The sequence below is a fragment of the Nannospalax galili genome, unplaced genomic scaffold (genome assembly GCF_000622305.1).
Source record: "Nannospalax galili isolate Female #2095 unplaced genomic scaffold, S.galili_v1.0 scaffold465, whole genome shotgun sequence".
Classification (NCBI taxonomy): domain Eukaryota; kingdom Metazoa; phylum Chordata; class Mammalia; order Rodentia; family Spalacidae; genus Nannospalax; species Nannospalax galili.
The window spans coordinates 48,690-71,150 of NW_008352832.1; the positions used below are offsets into that span (position 1 = coordinate 48,690).

A 22,461-nucleotide genomic window follows, 5' to 3' on the forward strand; every position below is an offset into this window, starting at 1 on the left:
AGTACCTGTATTTTCAGCATTTACTTAAAGCTTTTTATTTATGACTAATTGTCACTAATGTTAAATAGAAAAACATTTAGAAAAAGCATTTCAGAAAACAAAGATCTGTATAATTACATTTTTTGTTCACTTTTTTGCCTTACATCTCTATATTTCTATAAATGAGTTTTAAATTTCATAAAAAAAATCTCATAATCACCAAAATGTAGTTTAACCTGAAAGGAAATCTTTTAACAGAACAGCCTCTACCCTTGAGCAAACGGGCATTTAGTACCAGGATCAAATCCTTAACAATCATATTCTAATTGTTCTAATACAGTGGAAATTAAAAGTTAAGTGCCAGCTTTAGTTTTGATTCTAACAACTATGGCTTTTCAACATGTGTGAGATTTGTAAGGTGTAGTGTAGGTGTCAGTTTCCAATTTTGCTAAAAACTCATTTTTTAACAGGAACCAAGAGTCTAGCCTGGCAATGGGTATGTTAGTTTCCATAGTACTCCTCAAATGAATGGCAGCTTCCAAAGACCCATGCTCTATGATTCTCCAGAGTCAAAAACATATGCTCCTGATACTCTGGTCATATTCTCAAACATGGTCAAATTAGATCAGTATTAATAATGAGCATGATAGTATCAGCCAATGTTATAGTATTATTACCCTTATACTGTTTACTAAAATAATATGAGCACTATAATGATTATTAAATCATTATAACTAATATAATGTTAGTAATATTAGTAAGGGTAATAGTTCAACCCATACTAGTTTCTACAGTGGGACATGATCAGCCAATTATATTTGAGTATCCAGGTTATCAAAGTATCACATATAATTAATATCATGAGTAACTCTTAATAAGCATTTCATAGAAAGTAGAACCTCAAAAGGGTTTTAGATATCATTTAAGTCAAACTAACCCTCCCATTTATTAGCTAGATAATTAAGCCCCAAAAAGGTTCTTCGTCAAAAAAGTAAAAAAAGAAAAAAAAAAAAGAAACCAATTAATGAAACATGGAGTCCAGGCTGATTTTATTCTACTGCTTACTTCATGCTTTCATAGGAAATACAGTGCATAAAATGTGTGACAGTATTAAGTTACAGAGGAGACCATGAAATTATCCCCACAAATTACTACATGATGCTGAAACATATCTCAGTGAAAAAGTCATAATATTAATTCTGGATATTGATATTTGGAATATGTCTATGTACTGTTAAGATTATATTTTCTATTTTCTTTTATATAATTTACATATTTTTTATCCATTACATTCAGGAAAAAGAAAATGGAAATATACTGTCAGTAAAAACCAACTATGGCTAACTTGTAGCATGCAAAATAAAAACAAATTTGTTGCTAAGCTTGCTTGGTAAAATATTTCTTGAGTTAAAACATCAGTACTTGAGGTAAAAATCAGGAGTAAATGATAGATGTTATAACCACACAATCTCAGGGGCTTCCACAAACCAGGATATCAGAAAGACTTCAGTAAGCACACTTTCACCATGATCTTGCTATTCCTCTTATTTACAGAAGAAGCAGAGCTTACTGTCAAGTACAAATCATGCGAATATAACCCGTCTCTAATCACACTTGGCCACATGAATGTGATAAGCACAGTGTGAAAATTTAAACAGCAACTAGAAATATTTCATTTATTTCATTTCCTAAAATTCTCAGAATTAACAGAGGTGACAGGTCAGGTGTACATATATGTACATATATTTGGAGTTTACACGGAGCTAGACTATCACGTACATTCTCACTGATTTAGAACCTATGACACAGAATACTTGTGATTGCTTCCAACTGCTATGTGTCCTAAAGATCTGGCAGTTACTTCTGGAGATTGGGCCACTAGCTCAGTTTCTCCACTATCCGCTGAATGACATTCAATTTCTCTCTGCCTTTGTCTCAGGCACTGCAGTATCCAACTGTGCCTATCCTCAGAGGCTCACACTCCATCCCATCTAAGAAACATGCTTGTTTGACAGCCTTTCCTTTAAACTGTTAGCATTACATAATTTGGTGTAGCGTTCTCTGCTGATTTCATGAAAGTTAATATTGTTTTCTACAGGAGACTAAATTTCTGTAAGTTGAGATTTATCTTAGCCTTCTTTTAATATATTTGGTCAGAGTTCAAGGACCTCTTGAGAAAGGAATGAAGAAGATTTTAGGCTTCTAATCAAAAAGAAAAAAACCTTGGCTGGGTAGGAGATATGGCTCAGAGGTAAAGTACTCTCCTAGCATGTATAAGACCCTGAATTTTATTTATAGCTAAACAAACAATCAAAAACCATAAGAGAAAATGAAAAACCCCAAAGAAAACTGGAGGACCTTAGCACTTCAAGCAATTAAAAATTCTCCATGGGAGTTTAGAAAATACAGACAAATTTGTGATCTCTAAACCTTAAATTATTTTTAAAAGTAGGAAACAGTAGAGCAGAATACATAATTACATGCATATAAAACAATAAACTGTAATAAGAGAAATGCAATCTGTGTGTGTGTGTGCAAGGTATGTTCTCACTTTGCAGCCCAGACTGGCCTGAAACTCACTATGTAGCTCCAGGTAACCTTAAAATACGGCAATTGTTCTGTCTCAGCCTTCAAAGTGCTGGGATTACAGGTATACTGTATCATGCCTGGCTTTGCAAATCAGTGTTAATTATTAACAGACGTTACATAAATTTTCATAAAAAGCAGAGGCTAAGACATGGAGCTTAAGGATGAAGTTTTTGAAAAGGTGGAGCACAGGAGGGGACTGCACCAAAAACTTATGAAATCAGAAAAAGAAAAGTGAGATATAATTATAGGGCAAAAGGAATAACAGACATTTTAGTTGTTTCAAATTCTGTAGGATCTTACAGCTTGCAGAAAATATGAAGCTTCTTTAGGACAAAAGAAGTCAAGCTGGTTCTGAAGTTGGAAAGAGGTGGGAAAGCAGAAGAGAAAATAAATGACTCCACTGAAGAGAGTATGCAAGGTGGGAGGCGAGACTGGGGCAGGAAGGGTTCTTCATGTGGATTAACTCTGCTAGGCATCACTTCACTCTCGAGCATATCTGTATCCTTCTACTTCAAAGGAGACACACAGGTGAACTTATTTCCTAGCTTTAAAATCCACTGATACTTATAGAGATTAGATATGGTCACCATACGATAGGTCTGTCAGGAGTCCAGTTACGAGGCTAAGCCGGCAATGGGAAGATTGGCTGAACATGAAAACTCCAAAAGAACAATTAACAGGACTTAGATCCTAAATGGATTTGAGATGAAGGGAACATGGAGGAACCAGAGTATAAATTGTTGTTGACAAAATGGGTAGTGGGGAGAAAGAAAATTAGAAGAGAGAGAGAGAGAGATCATTGTATGGCTTTGCCCTCTTCTTGGATGTAGGAAATGGTTTTCTTGTCCCATTACTCATCTCAAGGGGTCAGTAAGTGTTTTAGGAGCTATATCAGAGAATTGGAAAGTCTTAATGTCTGGTACTTGAATTTGCAAACCGGAATGGATTGTTTTTGTCTTTACTGATTCTTTTCTATTCACTCTGTGATTTCTGTACTGAGAACCTCAAAAACACTCATACCCATATCATTATTCATGGACACATGATCTACAAATTCAATGAAACTCACTTTACGCTAGGGAGAAGGGTAGTTACTGGAGGAGGAGGAGAAAGTCGAGGAGGAACATCATATTCTTCACTGCCAAGGTGTCCATTGGAGAAGACCTGAAAGTAAATCAAATGGTTAGCCACTGGACTTTAACTCCTTGCAAGGCTTTGGAATTTCATAGTGATTATACAATTTGTTTATTTAAACTAGTACAATTTATTTAAGAGAAAGCAGGCTCAGTGATGAGTTACCACAACTTAAAGTCATATCAGATCATGTGAAGGCACAATATGAATCTTAATCAAAACTCAGTGATGATGCTATAATATACAGAAGTCAGGTTATGACAGTATAAGCAGGTACTATCACTTCCCAAGAATGAGTGTGTTCATTCTCTCTCTCTCTCTCTCTCTCTCTCTCTCTCTCTCTCTCTCTCTCTCTTCCCCCCTCTCTTTCCCCCCTCCCTCTCCCTATCTCTCTCCAAGGTTAGGAGTTTGTGAAGATGGAAGTAATACTGATGCAATCCTGTTCCACTTCTAACCAAATAAAAGTTTTCATCAAATGACATCGCTTTAGGGCTACCAGGACCATTTTCAATTTCCTGATACCACAGTGATGCTTAGACTCAGACAGGCCTGTGTTATGTCAAGGTCAAAGTTTTGGAGCTCACAATAAGTAGACAATTTTCTGGCTTTCCAAGTGCAGGGAAATTCAAATATAATTTTCAGTTTTTAAAAACCACGGACAACTGTCAACTTGTTCAAAAGTTCTATAGAGAATCAACCTTTAATTACTGACTTTCATATTTACTAGTTATACTATAGGAAGTGTTTCAGCAACTGCTCATTGCTCTTCTGATAATCTGAAATTAGTGACTTAAAAGAGACTAAAAAAAAATCAAAGGATAACTTTGCAAGACATACTCACAAGAACAGATTATAGATCATTTAAAGTCTGTAAATAATCACTAAATTTTTAAAATAATAAACTTCTTTTATACACTCTTAGAATTCATTCTTAAAGGGAGACTCATAGTGGGACAAAATGGCTGGAATGAGAGCTGGGGGTTCTGCTAATGCAGTCAACAGTCCACCACGTATTTCTTTTATCCCTCGTATTTCTAAAATAGTGCTGTGCCTTTAAGATGCTGGAAATGCTATACCCTTATCTATAACTGAAAATGAGAGGAAGCAGGTTTCAAGTACATTTCTGAAATATATTGATGCTTGCATTGAATGCATAAAACCTAATTTTATAGAATTAGAGTTTCACTCTGAAAACTAGGCTGCAGGTTAATTCAAATTTTATTTCTCTTTTCCAAGTCTCTCTTCATTAGATTTAATATGCTGCAGTTACATCTTGATAAAACATATCTTTAAACGAAATAATTTTATCATGGGCTTTTGACTGAGGGCCAAACAATAGAACATGACAAAATTTTTTGAACTTTGCTAAAGAGGAAAAATTTTCTAAGAGATATGAATCATTACCAAGTTCAAGAAAATCCTTAAACATAAAAATGCATGTTAACTGACAAATACATGCAGCAAACTATTAAAGCCAATGATAATACTGACCATTTGAATGATTCTTTACTGGAATCACACTGGAGCAGACATAGTACCAAGTCTTTTACAAGCAAATCTAATGTTTTTGTCAAACATATATTTAAAATTTTTTCTGGAAAATGAAATATGGATTTTTATATGCATTATTAAGTTGTTCTTTTGGGTAAAAGTATCTAATGTGTTGATATTTAATAAAGACAGCCAAAAAAGAGTAACACCAGGCTCAAACACTTACTGACACTGATACTACAAATTAGATGAGATACACTGATAATACAAATTGCACAATGTTTCTGTGTGTTGCCATTTAGCTTAACAAAGAAAAGGTTTGGGGCTGAAGAGATAAATGCAGGCAAAGTGTTCATTGCCCAGGCAGGAGGACCTGCACTTAGAGCCCAGCACCCATACAAAAGCTGGGTATGACAACATGCACCTTTAAACCCTGTGCTACATGGACAGATCTCTGGAGCTTGCTGGCCAACCTGTCGCTTAGCTAATCAGTGAGCTATAGGTTCAGTGAGAGACCCTCTATCAAAAAATAAGGTAGAGAATGACTGAGAAAAAGACTTTGCTTTGACCTAGCCTCCACATCCATGTGCACACTCATATAGATACACAAGACACACACACACACACACACGACAAATCATACAAATAATGGAGTTGATCACTGGTAGTATCACAAAACTATATCACTGAGATAACAATCTCTGGCAGGTGTGACTTCCACCTAATTTTGTAAAAAAATTAATATGCTTCAATGTATAAACAGCAGATTCTCTAATGGCTTTAGAAATTTGTTATGGATCAGCAGAAGCTTAGGCATTTCTCCTGTCTCTGAAAAGTGATTGTGTCTTTTCTGAACTGTTTGTCATCTGCAGTACAGTTACATTCTTTATAGAACTCATGCCACGTTATACCTGTTTCACAATAGAAAGTCTTTTAGTTCTTATTTGGTTTATAGTAAATTCCCTTGTCTGCTTTATGCACTTAGTAGGGCTTACATGAATGTTGACTGGTGACAGGCTAGATGACCTTATTAATGGGGGCACATTCCAAACCTTACTTTACTGAAATACCCTCAGCAAATAAACATAATTTGTTCAGTTACTGATCTTCCTATAATCAGTTCTAAAGTATGTATTAAGAGTTAAGAATATTCTTAAAGCCATACACAGAATTCTAATGAACAGACTGAATCACACAAATAGGCAAACAGCAAGGGATTTAGATGTGCTGGTACTCATTTCTGTGAATATAATGTGATGGATTCCAATTCTTGATAGTGGAGGACAAGACCTAGCATTATGTCATTCTCAATTCCATGTTCAATTTTTTCAATTTCATCGGACCTGAAATTAGCTGCCACTACCTGAGAGAGTTCCACATACCACAGTCATCTGAGATTAAAAAAAATATATTATAGGTTCCTCAGAAATCTGAAGGAACTGTTTACAAATGGTAGAAAACAACAGGCTATCACATGTACAGAGGGACCAACTGGAGAAGTTCAGGCCGAAACCTCACTGAACTTATCAGCCTAAGAAACCCACCTCTGTGCTCAGCCTTCCTACCTACTGCCCCTAATCCATCAATATTCTACTGGAAATGTTAAAGACTTACATTGTTAAGTTTTGCATCACTGATACTATTGCTTCTCAGTCAAAAACACTTTTAACAGTTATTTCCTGCATACAAAACTGAAAAACCTTCATATAGAATTCAAGGCACCTAATAACTGGTTTCAGCTTGCAATGCCCCATTGGACTCACCTGCCTCTTTATATTCAAAATTTACTTCATATCACTGTATGTCTTTTCAGCATTCATGATATCCCTTCCTACAATTCCCACAGATGGAAATAGCTGTGCATGTCTGTAAGCCTACAGGCAGGGACTCTCTTATAGGAACCTTTATTCCTTCATTATTTCATGTTCTTTCTCAGGGACTTAAATACTTTCTGGATGCTTCTTATGCCCCTTTCTTGGTCAGTTCACTGAAGACCTGTCTCAATAGCACTAGACTGTGCACTATTGACCACACTTTGCATCCCCACTGTGTCTTGAACATTTTATTACACAACTGAGGCAGGATGAAAGACTGAGCACATTCCTTGAAGCTTGTATTTGTGGAAGAATCAAATCTGCATTGTGCAATTAAGTATAAAACAGTTTATACCACATTGTATTTTTCTGCATGCTGCTAGGTCTCATATGATCACCTATTAGATGTTTTAAAATGCTTGCCTATGACTTAAGTATTGTCTAGAGACAGAGGTTAAAACACAAGACCCTTGAGATGTACCAAAAATATATTCCCTATCCTATGTATATAAACACCCCACAACTGTCTGAAGAGGATCCCTAGCTTGTATTCTGCAATATTGCATAGCAAATGAAACTACTGTATACAAATGATGTACTTTTTGAAAGAAAACCCTTGAAATTTACAGATAAGTTGAAGGTCATCCATATGAACATGTGCTTCCTCACTCAAAGTGCAAAAAGCCACAATCACAAGAAGAGGGCCATGTGCCACTCTCATCTAGGGATATCTTGTTATACATAGGGTCATCTGTAGAACAATGTCATTCCAAAGCACATGACAACTTAAAGATAGTGCTTATCACAGAAACAGCCAGATCCTTAATCTAAGGGAACAAATAATGACAGCAGGGTACTAGCTAATGGCCAGAAGTCAGTAATAACTTTCAAGTTTTTATCCTATTTTAAAACATTTTCATGCAAATATTTTCACCTAGAATAAGTAAAATGAACAAGTCAACAAATAAATATCTAAATAGCAAGATATTCATTAAGGAGCTGGTTTATACGGCTATTATTTCAGATAATGAAAACTCCATTATAAGAAAGAAGCTCTTATTGAAAAGACAAGGTGAATAATCCTAATGAGTTTTAGCTTGTAGGTTCATTAAAAAGGTAGTGTGTTTTTCACTAGCTTTGATTATGGTAATGGAATGGGGAGCAAGTAAGTGTGGTAGAAATTTTCATAATTAGAGAATTTCTTTTTCTCCTCAGATCTTTTTGCAATTAATAAATCAACTGATGAGAATTTTATTTATTTTTGCTCCCCTTACCTTTTATCTACAGATAATGCAATTACAAAAGGACCACTGAAGAGGGGAGCTGCTTATAGAGGATACACACTAGAGGGTGGGACCTTATCCAATACTCAGGAACTGAAGTTCCAAAAATTCCCCTTGTAGGATTTCAAGCATACATTTAGTTTCTCCTTAATGCTTTAGAACTTAAGGACCTAGGATCTCCTACCATTCAAATGGAAAGATATTTATTTTGAAGTATTAGCTTTTACAAAGTCAAGTAAACAAACCAAATCTCAAATAGTAACAATGGCAATTTGACTACTTGCACAAAATGTGCATTTGTTTACATTTAAAGAAAATGATGTTTATATGAAGACAATCAGTTCTCAAATATCTAACTCTCCACAGTACTAAGTCTATGTGAAGTACAAGACAGAGTCTGCACAGTGGTATGAAGGGTGAGAACACATTGCTGTCATTTACTATTTTCAATAAAAACACTGATCTGTAACCCTATGAGCCTGTGGCCTCTGTACCACAGGCAACTTCCTCCACAAGGCTCTCTCCCAGTTGCACCACTGCGTAACCCCAACAAAAGCAAATGTTGCTTTTTTGCTCCACCACTAGCTTCAATACTGTGGGAGAGCAAGGAAGGTACTGAGTACATCCCAAGCCTGCAACAGAACTATGATAAGAAAAAGGAGAGGAGGAGAGGGAAGATGATTATTTTATCCTTAAAAAAAAAAGCAAAAAGCACCCATCATTTTTGATTAAAAGTTAAATTTTTGCAATTTGTTCTCAAATCTCATGACAAAGTTATTTATTTACTTACTTATTTACTTATTCTCTCCCCCGCCCCTCTCTCTCCAGGGTTTCCCTGTAGTTCCAACTATCCTGGAACTCCCTATGGAGATCAGGCTGGTCTGTCTCTGCCTCCCAAGGAAGCAGCCAAAGGTTTATTTTTTTTGCTGTACTCCCAAATGCAAAGATTTGAGAATTTAGATGGTTAGAGGTTATAAGCACTCTCTTATTTTTATTCCAGTTTTGGAAGTAAATAACTGGGTGAATACAGGTTAAGATGATCTAAGTCCCTCACAACCACAATTCTAATGCATTTAAGAGCAGTAGGCAAAATCCAAGTCTGATTCCAGAGCCTGATGACAGACTAACCTGGGGTCACAGAAAGAGAACATGTCATAAATGTGTAGTCTTAGGTCAGTTGTTACTAGCAGCCTGATGCTGAGGACAAAGAAATGAAAAAGAACAATTAGGCTTATTCTTCTTATATAACTTGTGAGATATTCCTTATGGAACTACTTTCCCCTCAAAAGGTAAGAGAATACACAGTTCACTTTATATTTTATACATTAACTATATATAAAACCTTTCTTCAAAATCTGCACTGAAATCAAACAAGGTTGAAAACAGGTATCTGAAAAGTCTCACTTGGTCCAAAAACCAGTTCTAGCTGTAAGAGGAAATCACCTTTCAGGACATGGCATGCTCCTACTACTAAGCATATTAACACCTATAATATAGATTAGACCTTAAGGAAACTTTCTTTTGTTCTCAGAGAAAGAATTGACAGATGAGACAAAGTTAGAAAATTGGAGGAAGTTTTACTGCAGGACAAAAGTACTTACTCGAGGGGCGAGTGTGTGCGTGTGTGTGTGTGTGTGTGTGTGTGTATGGGGGGGCACACCTATAATATAGATTAGACCTTAAGGAAACTTTCTTTTGTTCTCAGAGAAAGAATTGACAGATGAGACAAAGTTAGAAAATTGGAGGAAGTTTTACTGCAGGACAAAAGTACTTACTCGAGGGGCGAGTGTGTGCGTGTGTGTGTGTGTGTGTGTGTGTGTGTGTAGATGGGGGGGCAGGGGAAGGGAGAGAGGAATCTTCATGAGGCTAAGTTAGACAAAAATTAGACAGAGATAAACAAGATGAAAATACAGCTTTTAGTAAGAGATAACTTGAAATTTACTCAATGTTCTCTGGTACACAGTCTAAAGCCATAAGCAGAACACAAAAACTGACGGACCAGAATTTACAGAAACTTTTCTAAAAATAATGAACTCACTATTAATATTTCAAGCCTATAATTAATATAAAAATAATTTCATATCTATAATAATCACCCCCATTTTTGAAACTAACTATAAAAAATTAACAGTCAGTATTCTAGAAAGCCAGCTTTGTAGTCACACTCAAACTTACTATATTATTACTAAAAGAACCCTGAAACAAGGACTCTTCAATGAATTGACTTGGAGAGTTACTATATTTTAAGTATGTCTGCGGTTCATTCAGAAAATATCTTGCACCAGTCTGTTCATGTAAGAGCTTGGTCCAATGTTCTTCTCAAATGTGATCATGTAGGAGTGAACAGAGGCTAAAGGGCAGAAGCAAACCAAAGCTAAATCCCAGCAATTCCCTCCAGTCAGAACTTTAGGTTGTAGAGATGCTCTTTTGAGGATAGGTCGTCTGCTTTCAGAAGACATGATCAAATTGCTTTTTCTATATGCTTTCTCTTAAGTTTATTTCATCTGTGAGTGACCCTGAAGAAATCTTTAGAGACCTTCATAGGTACAGGAGTGAGAAAGACTGTGCCAAGGCAGGCCACTGGCAGAGTTATTGAAAGCTACCAATGCACCTGTATTTTGCAATGCTGCACGTGGGCATTGGCTCTTCTTACCCCAAGATATCCCTGATACACTACTACATTAGTAATGATTGCTATACAAAATTTACATCATCACTGCACCACTTCCCGACACAGAAACTAAGGACTGTCCTTCCTTTCCTTCCCCTTTTCCTTCCTTTCCTCTCTCCCTCGCTCTCTCCCTCCCTCCCTGCCTCCCGTCTCCCCCCCTCCTTTCTTTCTTTTTGAGATAGGGTATCATTTAGCCTAACCTGGCCTTCAATCCCCTGTTACTGGGGATGACCTTGAAACTCACCCTCCTGATTCCACTTCTCTAGTGGAAAGGCTTTTTTGTCAACTGGGCTAGGTGTCCTTATTTCTTGAATAACAGATAAACACACTAAATTCAATCCATAGCTTAGAAAGAATAGATCATGCCCCTGAAAAAAAGTCACTAAGTCTGGGGTTAATTTAATATTGCTTTTCCAAAAAGGCAAAGACACCTTCAGTAAAAGGAGATGACAAGGATCTGATCTCACACCTAAAACCTCATTGACATGGAACACCCTAAGTATTCCAGGGTGGTTTCCAAGGGCTGCAAGACTTTAGGATCAGTGACTGCTGCTGCAGCCCCTTCAACAAACTTGGATCCTTTCCTTTACCTACAGAGGACAGGAGGACTACTCTTCAAGTGAGAAGTCAGCAAGGAAAGGGTTCACTTTGCAAGAGTGAAGTAGGCTATGTGATTTTAAGTAGGTGAGCATTCCATTTCTCTTGTCTGGATAAAGTATACCATCCTATGCAAAAACTCATTCCATGGCTGATATTGATACATACAATTAAACAACTTTATTGAGTTTTCATAAAAGTAGGAAATTTAAAACAATACTGACTGTAATACCAATAAGTTATTTGTGGGAGACAAATTTTTAAATAAGAAAAGGTGAACGACTCTCTGGAAAATTATCTAATGTCTGCATATTAAAAATAAATGATTACTTAGAACATTTTCCTGTTTCCAAGTTGAATGTTTAATGAGCTTCTGATTACTCAGAACTATAGATAATTAAAGACCCGAGGGAAGTCCCATATTAGGCAGGTAAAAAAACAAACTCAAGCAAAACAATACAGCCCTGTGTTTTATGTTAGGCACAAAACCTGCCATCAGACAGATGCTGGCTGTGTCTTGGGTTTCTGTGATGCAGATTTTCTTACCTTGGCTCCTTCTGAAGGCAATTCATGGCGTCTATGTTTCCTCATAAGAACTGGGTCGGAGCCAATTCTACTGTGCCTTCCATTTATGTTGGAGTTCGCAGTGATTCCAGGCTTTGGAGAACCATCACCTAGGATGCGGCAGCCCACTACCTGATTAGTCCCAAACACTTCCCGAGGGCACCAGGCTTCGAGAGGCATTGGCTGGTCCCTGGAAGGCACACTTTCCCCATGATGGAAGTGTCTGCTCAGTCTATTGTCAGGTGGGATTGGGGGAGGCCTCTCTGGTGGGGGAGGAGGAGGGTCTCTTAAGGGAGGAGGTGGTGCTGGGAGTGGTTTGTCTTGCTTTCTCACCATGCATGGAGAAGACTAAATAGATATGAAAGACACAAAAAACAAAACCAAAAAAGAATTGAATTTGCACCATGAACTGAAAAGACTTCTAGACTAAAATGCTACTGAATTTGTATTTAGTCACAATGGAATATTATGAGATTTCTAATAACTTCTAACTCACTCTTAGTTTCTTTTTATCACTAATAAAATATTTAAAAATTCATGAAAAACTCACATGACACTATCTCATTACAAATTTTTGTAGAAATGAGTACATAACTGCAAGCTAGTATAAATCATATAGAAAGAAGTATAAGATAAAAATTTTATGCTTTGATTGACATAGTATCATGTCAATCATCAATTTATACATTTTTTGATTTAGTAGACATAGAAGAACACAACCAAAATTGTTACATTGCTTTACTTTTTAAAAAATATTTGTAATATTTAAAAAGGTTGAAAATATTTTCTTCCTTGCTCCAATACAATAGAAGCGATGCCAGGCAATTGCTCTGGTTCTCTGATTTAATAGTGCTACAAAATGGAAAAAAATCATGACAGCAGAATGGTGGAGTACTTGAATCATCTGGGTTCTTTTTTAAAGATCTATTTATTTTATATGTATGAGCATTTTTCCTGCTTATATATAAGTGTACCACATAAGAACAATGCCCATGGAGGTCAGAAGAGGGCATCAGATCCCCCTGGAACTAGAGTTACAGAAGGTTGTTAGTCATCAAGGGTGCTGGGAACTCAACCTGGGTCCTCTGCAAAAGCAGGCAGTGATCTTAACCATTGAGCCATCTCTCTAGCCCCATTTTATGGGTTTCTTAAAATGAAAAAAAAAAGTCATTCTAATTTTTATACAAAAATATGAAGGTATATACTACAAAGAGGAATCATGCTTTATATAGCTTTCAATTTTTTGTTTGTTTTTGTTTCTTGGTGTTTTGAGACACGGTCTCCCTGTAGCCCCAGCTGGCCTGGAACTCATTATGCAGACCAGGCTGACCTCAATCTCACAGAGACCCTTTTGCCTCTGCCTCTAGAGTGTTGGCATTAAAGTTGTGAGCCACCATATCTGGATCAATTTTGATTTACATTATTTATTTAATAAACAATTTATGCTTTTTATTAGGAAATGTCACTGAACAAAAATAATCTGTTCTATGTTTATATAACTGTTATATCCTAATCAGGGTTCCAAGTGAATTATAATGCAAAAGAAGTAAATACTACTAAATATATCGTACTTCTTGTCAATTTTATAATGTAAGCATATTAGCAAATGGAATTGAAGCTTTTATAAATTTACATTTAACAAAGCAAAATATTCTCTTATCAAATTTAAAAAGCACTGACATAAAACTAAAATAAACTGAAGGTTTAACTTTACAGAGTTAGAATTATGCTTTTAATATAAAGAGTAATGTAATTACTTTACAAATATTATAATTCATTGTAATTAATTCCCCCCAGGTTAAAAAATACATATAATTCTCTCTTGTGAGTCTCCTGAAACATGGGGAGTAATATATTATACCTTACACCTTATGAAAACACACACACATCACATTTTTTTCCAGTCATGACATTATGAAAATGAATATAAAATATCATTTGTTAACAGCACGAAAATTACTTTAATGCATATAATGACATTTTTAAATACATTTTATGGAATACTGTATTTATGTAGCTACTTAATTTGGCAAATCAGGGGTTGACACACACTCTTTTATATTAATAAAGCAAGGAGCACAACAGCAGGCTCACCACAGACAAAGTGAGAAACTCATCAAAGCTGTTTACAAACAATTAAAACACCTCAAACACAAGAAATGGCCTTTAGAGGAACCTGAGCATTGTCTTCTGTATTTCAAAGGGAGGGGTGACTCACCTTGGGTGAACCAGTGGGGCTACCACAGGGTGAGCGGACAATGCCTTTCTGAATGAGATCCAGACGAGGAGGCACTGGTGGCAGGCTGAGATGGGGGATCTGGAGAGGGTCTGGCTGAGGCTTTCTTCTCTGGGCCAGTGGGGAGGATCCTGGTGATGTGACTGGTGAGTTCTGCCTGTCTGTACACTAAAAGAGAAAAGCAGAAAGGTTTCTGGCTATCTGATGACTTTCCATTCTTACAGGTGTGCAGTGTGCACAAGGTCTCCTCTGTTGCACACATTAAAATAAACTCTGAATAGATTTGGAGAGCCCCATCTATCGCTGAAATGAATAGAGTACAAGGTTTATCCCACTGCAGAAGGATCTTGGAGGGGAAGAACATTAGAATTAGTGCATTCTTCCTGGAACTGCTCTGTATCCTCTGAGGAGACCAGAAAACCCAATGCAGTAAGCATATTCCTTTGGGTTACAAAGATTATAATTTTTATTATTATTTTAAAGATATTTTATTTATTATTTTTATTTTATGTGTATGAGTGCATTATCTGCATTTATATAAGTGCATCCATGTTGTGCAATGCCCAAAGACGTCTGAGGAAGGCACTGGATTCCCCTGGAACTGGATTTATGGATAGTTGTTAGCTGCCATGGGGGTGCTGGGAACCAAACCTGGGTCCTCTGCAAGAGCAACCAGTGCTCTTAACCATTGAGCCATTTCTCCAGCCCCACAGATTTTAAGTTTTAAAATTTCATCTTTTCAAACAGAAGCTTATTTATTCCATATGAAATGTGTATCCACTACTGCATATTTTGCTTCAAAACAATTAAACCAGGTAGGACTTAAAAATAAATGTCCTTAAAATAAACACATTTAAACCAAAATATTTTTTCTTAAGCTTTCATATGGAAAAGAAATCCTCAGTTAAATGTGTTTTTTTTGTTTGTTTTGTGAAAAACAGCCAAATCTAGGAAAGCCTGTACTTAGACCAAAACACTTAAAAGTACTACGTTTTTATGCTGTCACATATTTTTAATCTTCTCCGGAAGTTACTGAACAGCCTACATTTAGGGAATAGGGAATTAAACTTACATTTGGAAGGGCTTTAAAAATTAATCTGAGGGGCTACTAAGTAAATATCCAAAGAACTGAACTTACTATATAGAAGAGTTGCCTGCACTCTTGTATTTAGTGCAGCGGTATTCACAACAGCCAAGATACGGAATCAAACAATACATCTATCAATCAATAAGGAAAATGGGGAATAATATTCAGTGACAGTAAAGAAAGGCTTACTGCAATCTGTGGCAACAAGGATGAAGCACTGTCTAAGTGAAATAAGACAGACACTAAAAGACAGATACTGTACATTCTCACTCATGTGAATGTGAGAAAGGTTCATCTCATAGGAAAATAGAACAGTGGTCAGTAGAGGCTAGGCAAGTGGGCTGAGGAGACAGATAGGTGCTGGATAACGGGTACGAAAACACAGCTAACAGTACAAGTTAGTTCTAGTGTTGTACAGCACAGAACACTAGATAGCTATACCTAAAACATTTTATCATATATTTAAAAGTTACGAACATTTGAAGATATGGAAATGTTACTTACTCTTATTTGGTAATCAAAAATTGCATACATGTATCAAATTTGTCATAATTAAGCCAATAAATACATGCAAATACTAAGTTAGTTAAAACTGAATAGGAAGAGACTAAACAAGAAATCAACATGTTAGATAAGCCTGAATATTTTTCTGACATCACTTAACTACAAAGTTTATCTTCTTGCTCTCAAAAAAACTTAAATTAACCTAAATAACTTTAAATGGTTCAAATAATTTTAAATACTTCAAAAAATTAGAACTGTTACACAACAACGTAAAGAACTTTTTTCTTCTTAGAATTTCATGATTCTTTTTCAGCCATGTCTTAGATTGTTATGCTGTTTAAATTTTTTTCAATCGCTACTAAACTGAAAAAGTAAAAACTCTAAAGTCATAAACGGATTTTAATACAATGTTTCTTAATGACTGCTACCCCCAAACTTATAGAGCCTCACAGGGTTAGAAATTAAAGTTCTTTGCATCACAGAACTGTAGCACTATGAGTCAGCAGATGTCACAGGACATTTGATTTTCCACCAATCATATTAAAATAAGCTACATTATCTGAGAACTAGGAAACTTACTTGACAAAATGCTGTATGTGCTTAATATCTTTTACAAAGAATCAAAATACTAAGCTATCCATAGGCTAGTCCAAGCACAAGTTCATATAATGTATACATGTTGCTGTCTATTCTTTACATACATAAAATATATAAATATTTGTGTCTTCATATATATTCTTTATACACACATGCACACGTGTGCATGTAAAGGACTTCAGGACTTCACTGACATACTTGAAGAAACATTTTCAGGTGCACATCCTGTAAACCACACTTATGATACTTCAAGCTCTGTTTACCTGCAAATATTTACCCATTTCATTCACCGCTTGAAACAGCACAGAATTCTGACAGAGCCAACAGCCTGTCACCACAGCTGGACCTTAACTTTCACCCTAGACTAGATTAATTTCCTAATATTTAAGCAGTTACTATATTCCTAGTATGTTTAGGTGATGGATGGATTTGATTTAAAATGGGTGAAGAGCTTGTTAGATACCAAAAGACATAATGAGGATCCTCAGAACAGACATTGTAATCGATGTCATCACTTGACCTTTTTGATACTCAAAGATGAATGGACTTGTTGCAGCTTTGTGAATGAAACTGGAGGCAGACCTTGTTTGGTACAATACATAGCATGTTCAGAAGGTGATGACATTTCCTCCTCCTGAAGCACTTACTCGCTTTCAAGCATTATGATTTCAGTAAGTTAGCATACTCAGATGGATCTCATAGATGAAATACATTTTGTGATGAAATAAAAGATGCTTCAGACTAGACTTACTGATTATATGGACTAAATTCAGCATTAGTTTTTCTGAGTTCTAAATTAGAGTAAAATTTCCATCCAAGAGTAAATAACGTAACAATGCCCTTTTGATGCTAATGCAATATTCTTTGCTGAACCTTTAACTATGTCTATGAAACTCTGTAATCAGGACACAAAACTATTGCATTAACTTTTATCACTGTTAAAATTCAAAACCTACTGTGAAAATTTGTATGCATTGTTAGTTTTTTTTTCATACAAGATCACTTTTAATGTATCTGATATTCAAAAATTACATTTTTCTTATCTTCCTATTTAAAAGTCTAAGGAGAAAAAGAACTTATGACAATATTGAACAATCCAGCCCATAATTAAGTTTTTAGATTCTAAAATTTCATTGCACCAAAATTTACAAGCTCATTTGAAAGAATGAAATATTTGCCCTTTTCTTCCTTCCTTCCAGAAAGAAGAGACACAAAATTGAAAATTATTTCTCCTTTATATTAAAGCCCAATTTCTGTTTAATGTTGGTCCTTTGAAAATACTTGACTCCAGAATAACAGAATTTACCTAGTACAGGTAGTTATCATGCATGACAAATGCCTCCAGTGCTGGGAGGTAACTCAATAGCAGAACACTTGCCTAGCATGTGCAATACTCTAAGACCATTCTCCAACAGTGGTATAAACCACATAAAACTAAAAATGCATCTCTAAAGCTGGGACTACAAAGTCACCCTTAATCACAAGCAAGAGGGTACTGACATCCTGGCTCAGTTTTAAATTCTGAGACTGAGCAAACTAACCTAACCATCACTTACTATTGTCCAGGTTTCCTTTTAATCACTATCATTTTTATTCTGTATAAAAATGGGTTAAATATAAAATGCTTTAAGCAGAGGGCTTGGAAATCATTTACTTAAATTCTGAATGACAAGTAGGATACTCATAATATAGATACTCTTGGCTGAAGAATGTGATTTTTAAATGCTGCTCAGCTATGGAACTAACTGAGAATTACAATTGATTATGGAGAACTAGTGTTTTCAAAGTAAACACATTAATAAATCTGATTTCAAATCATGGTTCTCTTATAGTTAACAGGCAAATTTCAGATAAAACAACAAGAGTCAAAATAGCCAATTATTAGTATGTTGCAAGCAGATTATTTAACAGGGTTAAACTATGACATGGAGTAATCTCCATCATGTTGCTGTATAGTGCTAGTGAAATTCAAGGATGCAATATAAAATAAAAGTTGGTATGAAGCATTTAATTTGTATCTGACTGACAGATGAAGAGTACTATTTTGATATATTAGAGATACAGGATATCCTCAAAGCTCCAGACAGGGTTTAGCTTCACTAACCAAAAAAAGTTAGATCAGAGATAAATGTAAGCAAAATACCTCAAACTTGTAGGTTTTTTTTTTTTTTTAATTCTAGATAATTCTTCTTACTATCAGGTTTAAACAACAGAAATAAAATCAGATATTAAAACATAATGAGTTTGGGGCTGGAGAGATGGCTCAGCAGTTAAGAAAATTGACTGTTCTTACAGAAGACCCAGTTTCGAATCCCAGCACCCACACAGCAGCTACCAATCGTCTGTAACCCAGTTCCAGGGCATCTGACAGTCTCTTCTGTCCTCCACGGGCATTGCATGACACAGGTGCACTTGTCTACATACAGGCAATACACACATACACATAAAAAAAGTTAAAAAACATAATGAGCATAAGAGTCTTATAATACACTCAAAAGTTAAATAGATATGCTGCTTAGATTATTTGCTCCTTCTAGCCTGACCACTAGAAAAAAAAATTTAGAACTGACTTTTGTATGACAGTTTTATATCTTAGGTAGAGTGTCTTGAAGACAGAAATGTCTAAATATAATGTATAAAGCAGCTTAGGTGGTCATAAACTTAGAAGTATGCATCTGACCAAACATTTAGTCATAAGTAATATTTTACTAGACTTGGTGACCATCTCCATGTGTCTTTCCAATTTTCTATTTATTTCACTTGTTTACTCTCTTCAATGTAAATAATAGACACTTGATACAGTAAGTTTTGAATTAATTCCTACAAATAGCATTGATGCTAGTTACTTAGCAAAAATGCAATTTTGTGTCTACTTTGCAGTATACAGAAAAATGTCAGGGCCACATTGAATACTTTTATGTGTACACACTGATTATTCTAGTCATTTACTGTAGGAATAACTTCAGGAACGGCTTCAATAAGACCTGGCCAGGATCTTATAAAACAGGCCAAGAGGAATCCTAATAACTAATAAGATGAGAGTTCTAAAAATCCCAGAGATAATCAAAGTCAATTTTATAGTACTCCTAGCAAGATTTTTACTTAATGAATTTTCATATGTAGATACATGTATTATAATAAGGATGATGAGAAGGAATAAAAAGAGAATCGATACTTTTCCCTAAGTACAAGAAAGATAATGAAGACCAGTGGCAAATTTGTAAACAAGTGCAACAAAATATTCTAAATGTATTTTCCTTGCTGCTAACTATTTTCTTGGTCCTTATTTCTTCTATTGTGAGCATAACAAAGTTAGAAATTATTTAAAACAACCTATGCAGAATATTATTCAGAAGGCATACAGGACATCAATGTTTACATTCATACTCACATACCCATATTCGGTTTATAGTTTAAGTGTAAATATATAATACCATCTATTTTGGACCATTGGTCCCTTTTAAAGGAACAAAATGGTCTATGAATCATGTGGTATAAAAGCAATACAGTCATTTCATTTTTTCCCCACAGTCATGCTCCCAGAAGCATTGATCTGTAAGAATTTGGAAGGAACTCAGTATAGACGAAATGTCCTGTTAAAATTTGTCGTATTTCTTCCCGCTGGAGAAGAATGTAGGCACCTTGCCTCTTTACTTAGAATACAGGTACTTGATCTGTGTGTAGACTGAAAGTGAATTAGTGTCTATGTTCTACTGGAAACTTCTAGGATTTTTCAGAAAGCACAAAATCGACAAAGAAGACGGAATCATGTATAAACTTGCACACGGAGGAAAAGTGTTGGGCATAAGAGGTGACTTTTCTTTGAAAATTGACAGGGAGGTGACCACAAAATTGCCAGCAGAGTGTACTAAAAAGTAGTACAGGGGAGCATGGCATGTGGCCATAACCCTGGGGACACTTCTCTGTTAAAGCAATAAACTCTGCTATCCATGCAAAATGGCACTACTTCTCCTTGCAGAATCTCTAGTGGGAGGGATATGAACTCCTGGCCTGTGACTAGCTGCCATAATCTTAAAATGTCTTTGAAGTTTGATATTTTAATTTAAACATTAATATGAATTTTAAATTTTCATGCAGGTATATATGTGAGTTTAATTTAAATTTGTATTTCCTCTCTCTTCATGGAATTCATCCTTAAATATTTTTTTTTCATAATGTTAGCTTCTAGAAATACATTGCTTTGACTGGAGTGGCTTCTTAATGCCCTTTGCTTCACTCAGCTGCATAAACAATTTTGAGAAGGCGGGAAAGGTGACATACAATGTAGAAATAGTTCCATAAAAATGGCTGAGAACAAGAACATCCTGGGAACTAAAGTAATAAATTTCAATTGCTGAAAAAAATGCCTTGTCCCAAAATAACATGTACAGGTGTGTTGTGAAGAAAAAGCAATTATTATTTATTTGGCTCCTGATAATTTCCCTTCCTTTAAAGAATTCTTAATCATTTTAATTTATATCTAATACAGAACATAAGGATACCATAGTGTACTTAAATTATTTAATCCTTAAAATAGTATATTAGCCATCTGCATTTTCTGAGTTTTAAACTGAAACATGGGTTGTTAATAAACTATTTTAATGTAGTCATGAAATGAATACTGCAATAATATTATTGTGTAGAATACAACCAACTTCTTACTAAACCACTACTGTTTCACCTTAAATAAGATAAAAAGTCATTAATAGCTTAAAAAATTGTAGATATTTCAAAAATATTAATACTTGGTAAGACTTGAGAGATGCATTAATCTATGGGTATAGCAGTAAGTCATTAGGAGTTCAGCTTAATACTATTTAGAAGAGTAACATTATTAAGCTCTCCTCTATGTCCCATAACCTGGCTAGCAGTAGGTTCCTAGGCCTAGTATCAGCAACAGGTATGGGCTCTATCTTGTGAAACAGATCTTAAATCCAATCAGAAAGCAGTTGGTTATTCTCAAAACATTTGTGCCAACTTGACTCGATAGGCCTTACCATGGCTTATATGGCAGAATATAGGCCTTAATATAGGTCTAATATGACAGAATGCATGAAATCTTGTGGGCTATGGGGGCGGTGCAGACAGGGGAGTGAGTCTAAATATGATTAAGATATAGGTAATGCATAAAAATTCCAATGTATTTAGTGTTTCATTAGAATGAAGGTAAAAAGATGCATTTGATCAGGTCACCGCCCTCAAAGAGCAGATGCATATGTATGTGCATTTACCAGTTTACTTTAAATACCTACTGAGTGTGTTTAGGTGACAAGGAACATAAAGTATGACCCCTGGCCTTAGGAACGACTGGTCCTCTAAATATAACAGTGAATGGGGTTTAACTTCTGTGTAAGTATATATAAGCACAGCAAAAGGAACATGATTTTTAAAATACTTTATTATTTTTATGTGCATGAATGTATGGTGTGTATGTATCAAGTGCACCCATGTCATGTAATGCCCATAGAGGTCTAAAAAGGGCATCAGGTCCTCACAACTGGAGTTACAGACAGTTGTTAGCTGCTGTGTGTGCTGGTAATTGAACTGAGGTCTTCTGGGAGTGCTCTTAAACACTGAGCAATCTCTCCAGCCCCAGGAGCATGATTTTGCAGCAATATTTTTCCCAATTATTCAGAAAGAATTTACGCTTATATCCATACTAAAATTTAGTATGCACTGAACGGTAAGAGGTTGATGAAATGCTAGTAAAGTCATAATCTGTTTAACCGACTGGCGGTAGGTCACTGAACATAAAAGACATTAAAATAAAATAAGATTTATCAAATTGAAAACAACTGCAAGCACTTTATATTTCTAAACTATTAGACTTCAACAGGAGAGTGTAACACTGATGTCACACAAGTTATATTAAGTGACCAGAGTGTGACTTTGGGAACAAGAACATTCTTTTTTAT

General features: G+C 35.5%; 1 protein-coding gene across 4 annotated transcripts in view; it reads right to left on the reverse strand.

The window, feature by feature from the left end:
• The window catches only part of Cblb (Cbl proto-oncogene B), a 231,991-nt gene that overhangs the window by 31,721 nt on the left and 177,809 nt on the right, over positions 1 to 22,461 (reverse strand). For all 4 annotated transcript variants that reach the window (XM_017802455.2, XM_017802454.2, XM_008850079.3 and 1 more), the window contains exons 11-13: positions 14,341 to 14,526; positions 12,105 to 12,470; positions 3,638 to 3,732 (exon numbers count right to left, since the gene is read on the reverse strand). In XM_017802455.2, the coding sequence (XP_017657944.1) occupies positions 3,638 to 3,732; positions 12,105 to 12,470; positions 14,341 to 14,526 (647 nt within the window). The remainder of the gene's footprint in view (positions 1 to 3,637; positions 3,733 to 12,104; positions 12,471 to 14,340; positions 14,527 to 22,461) is intronic.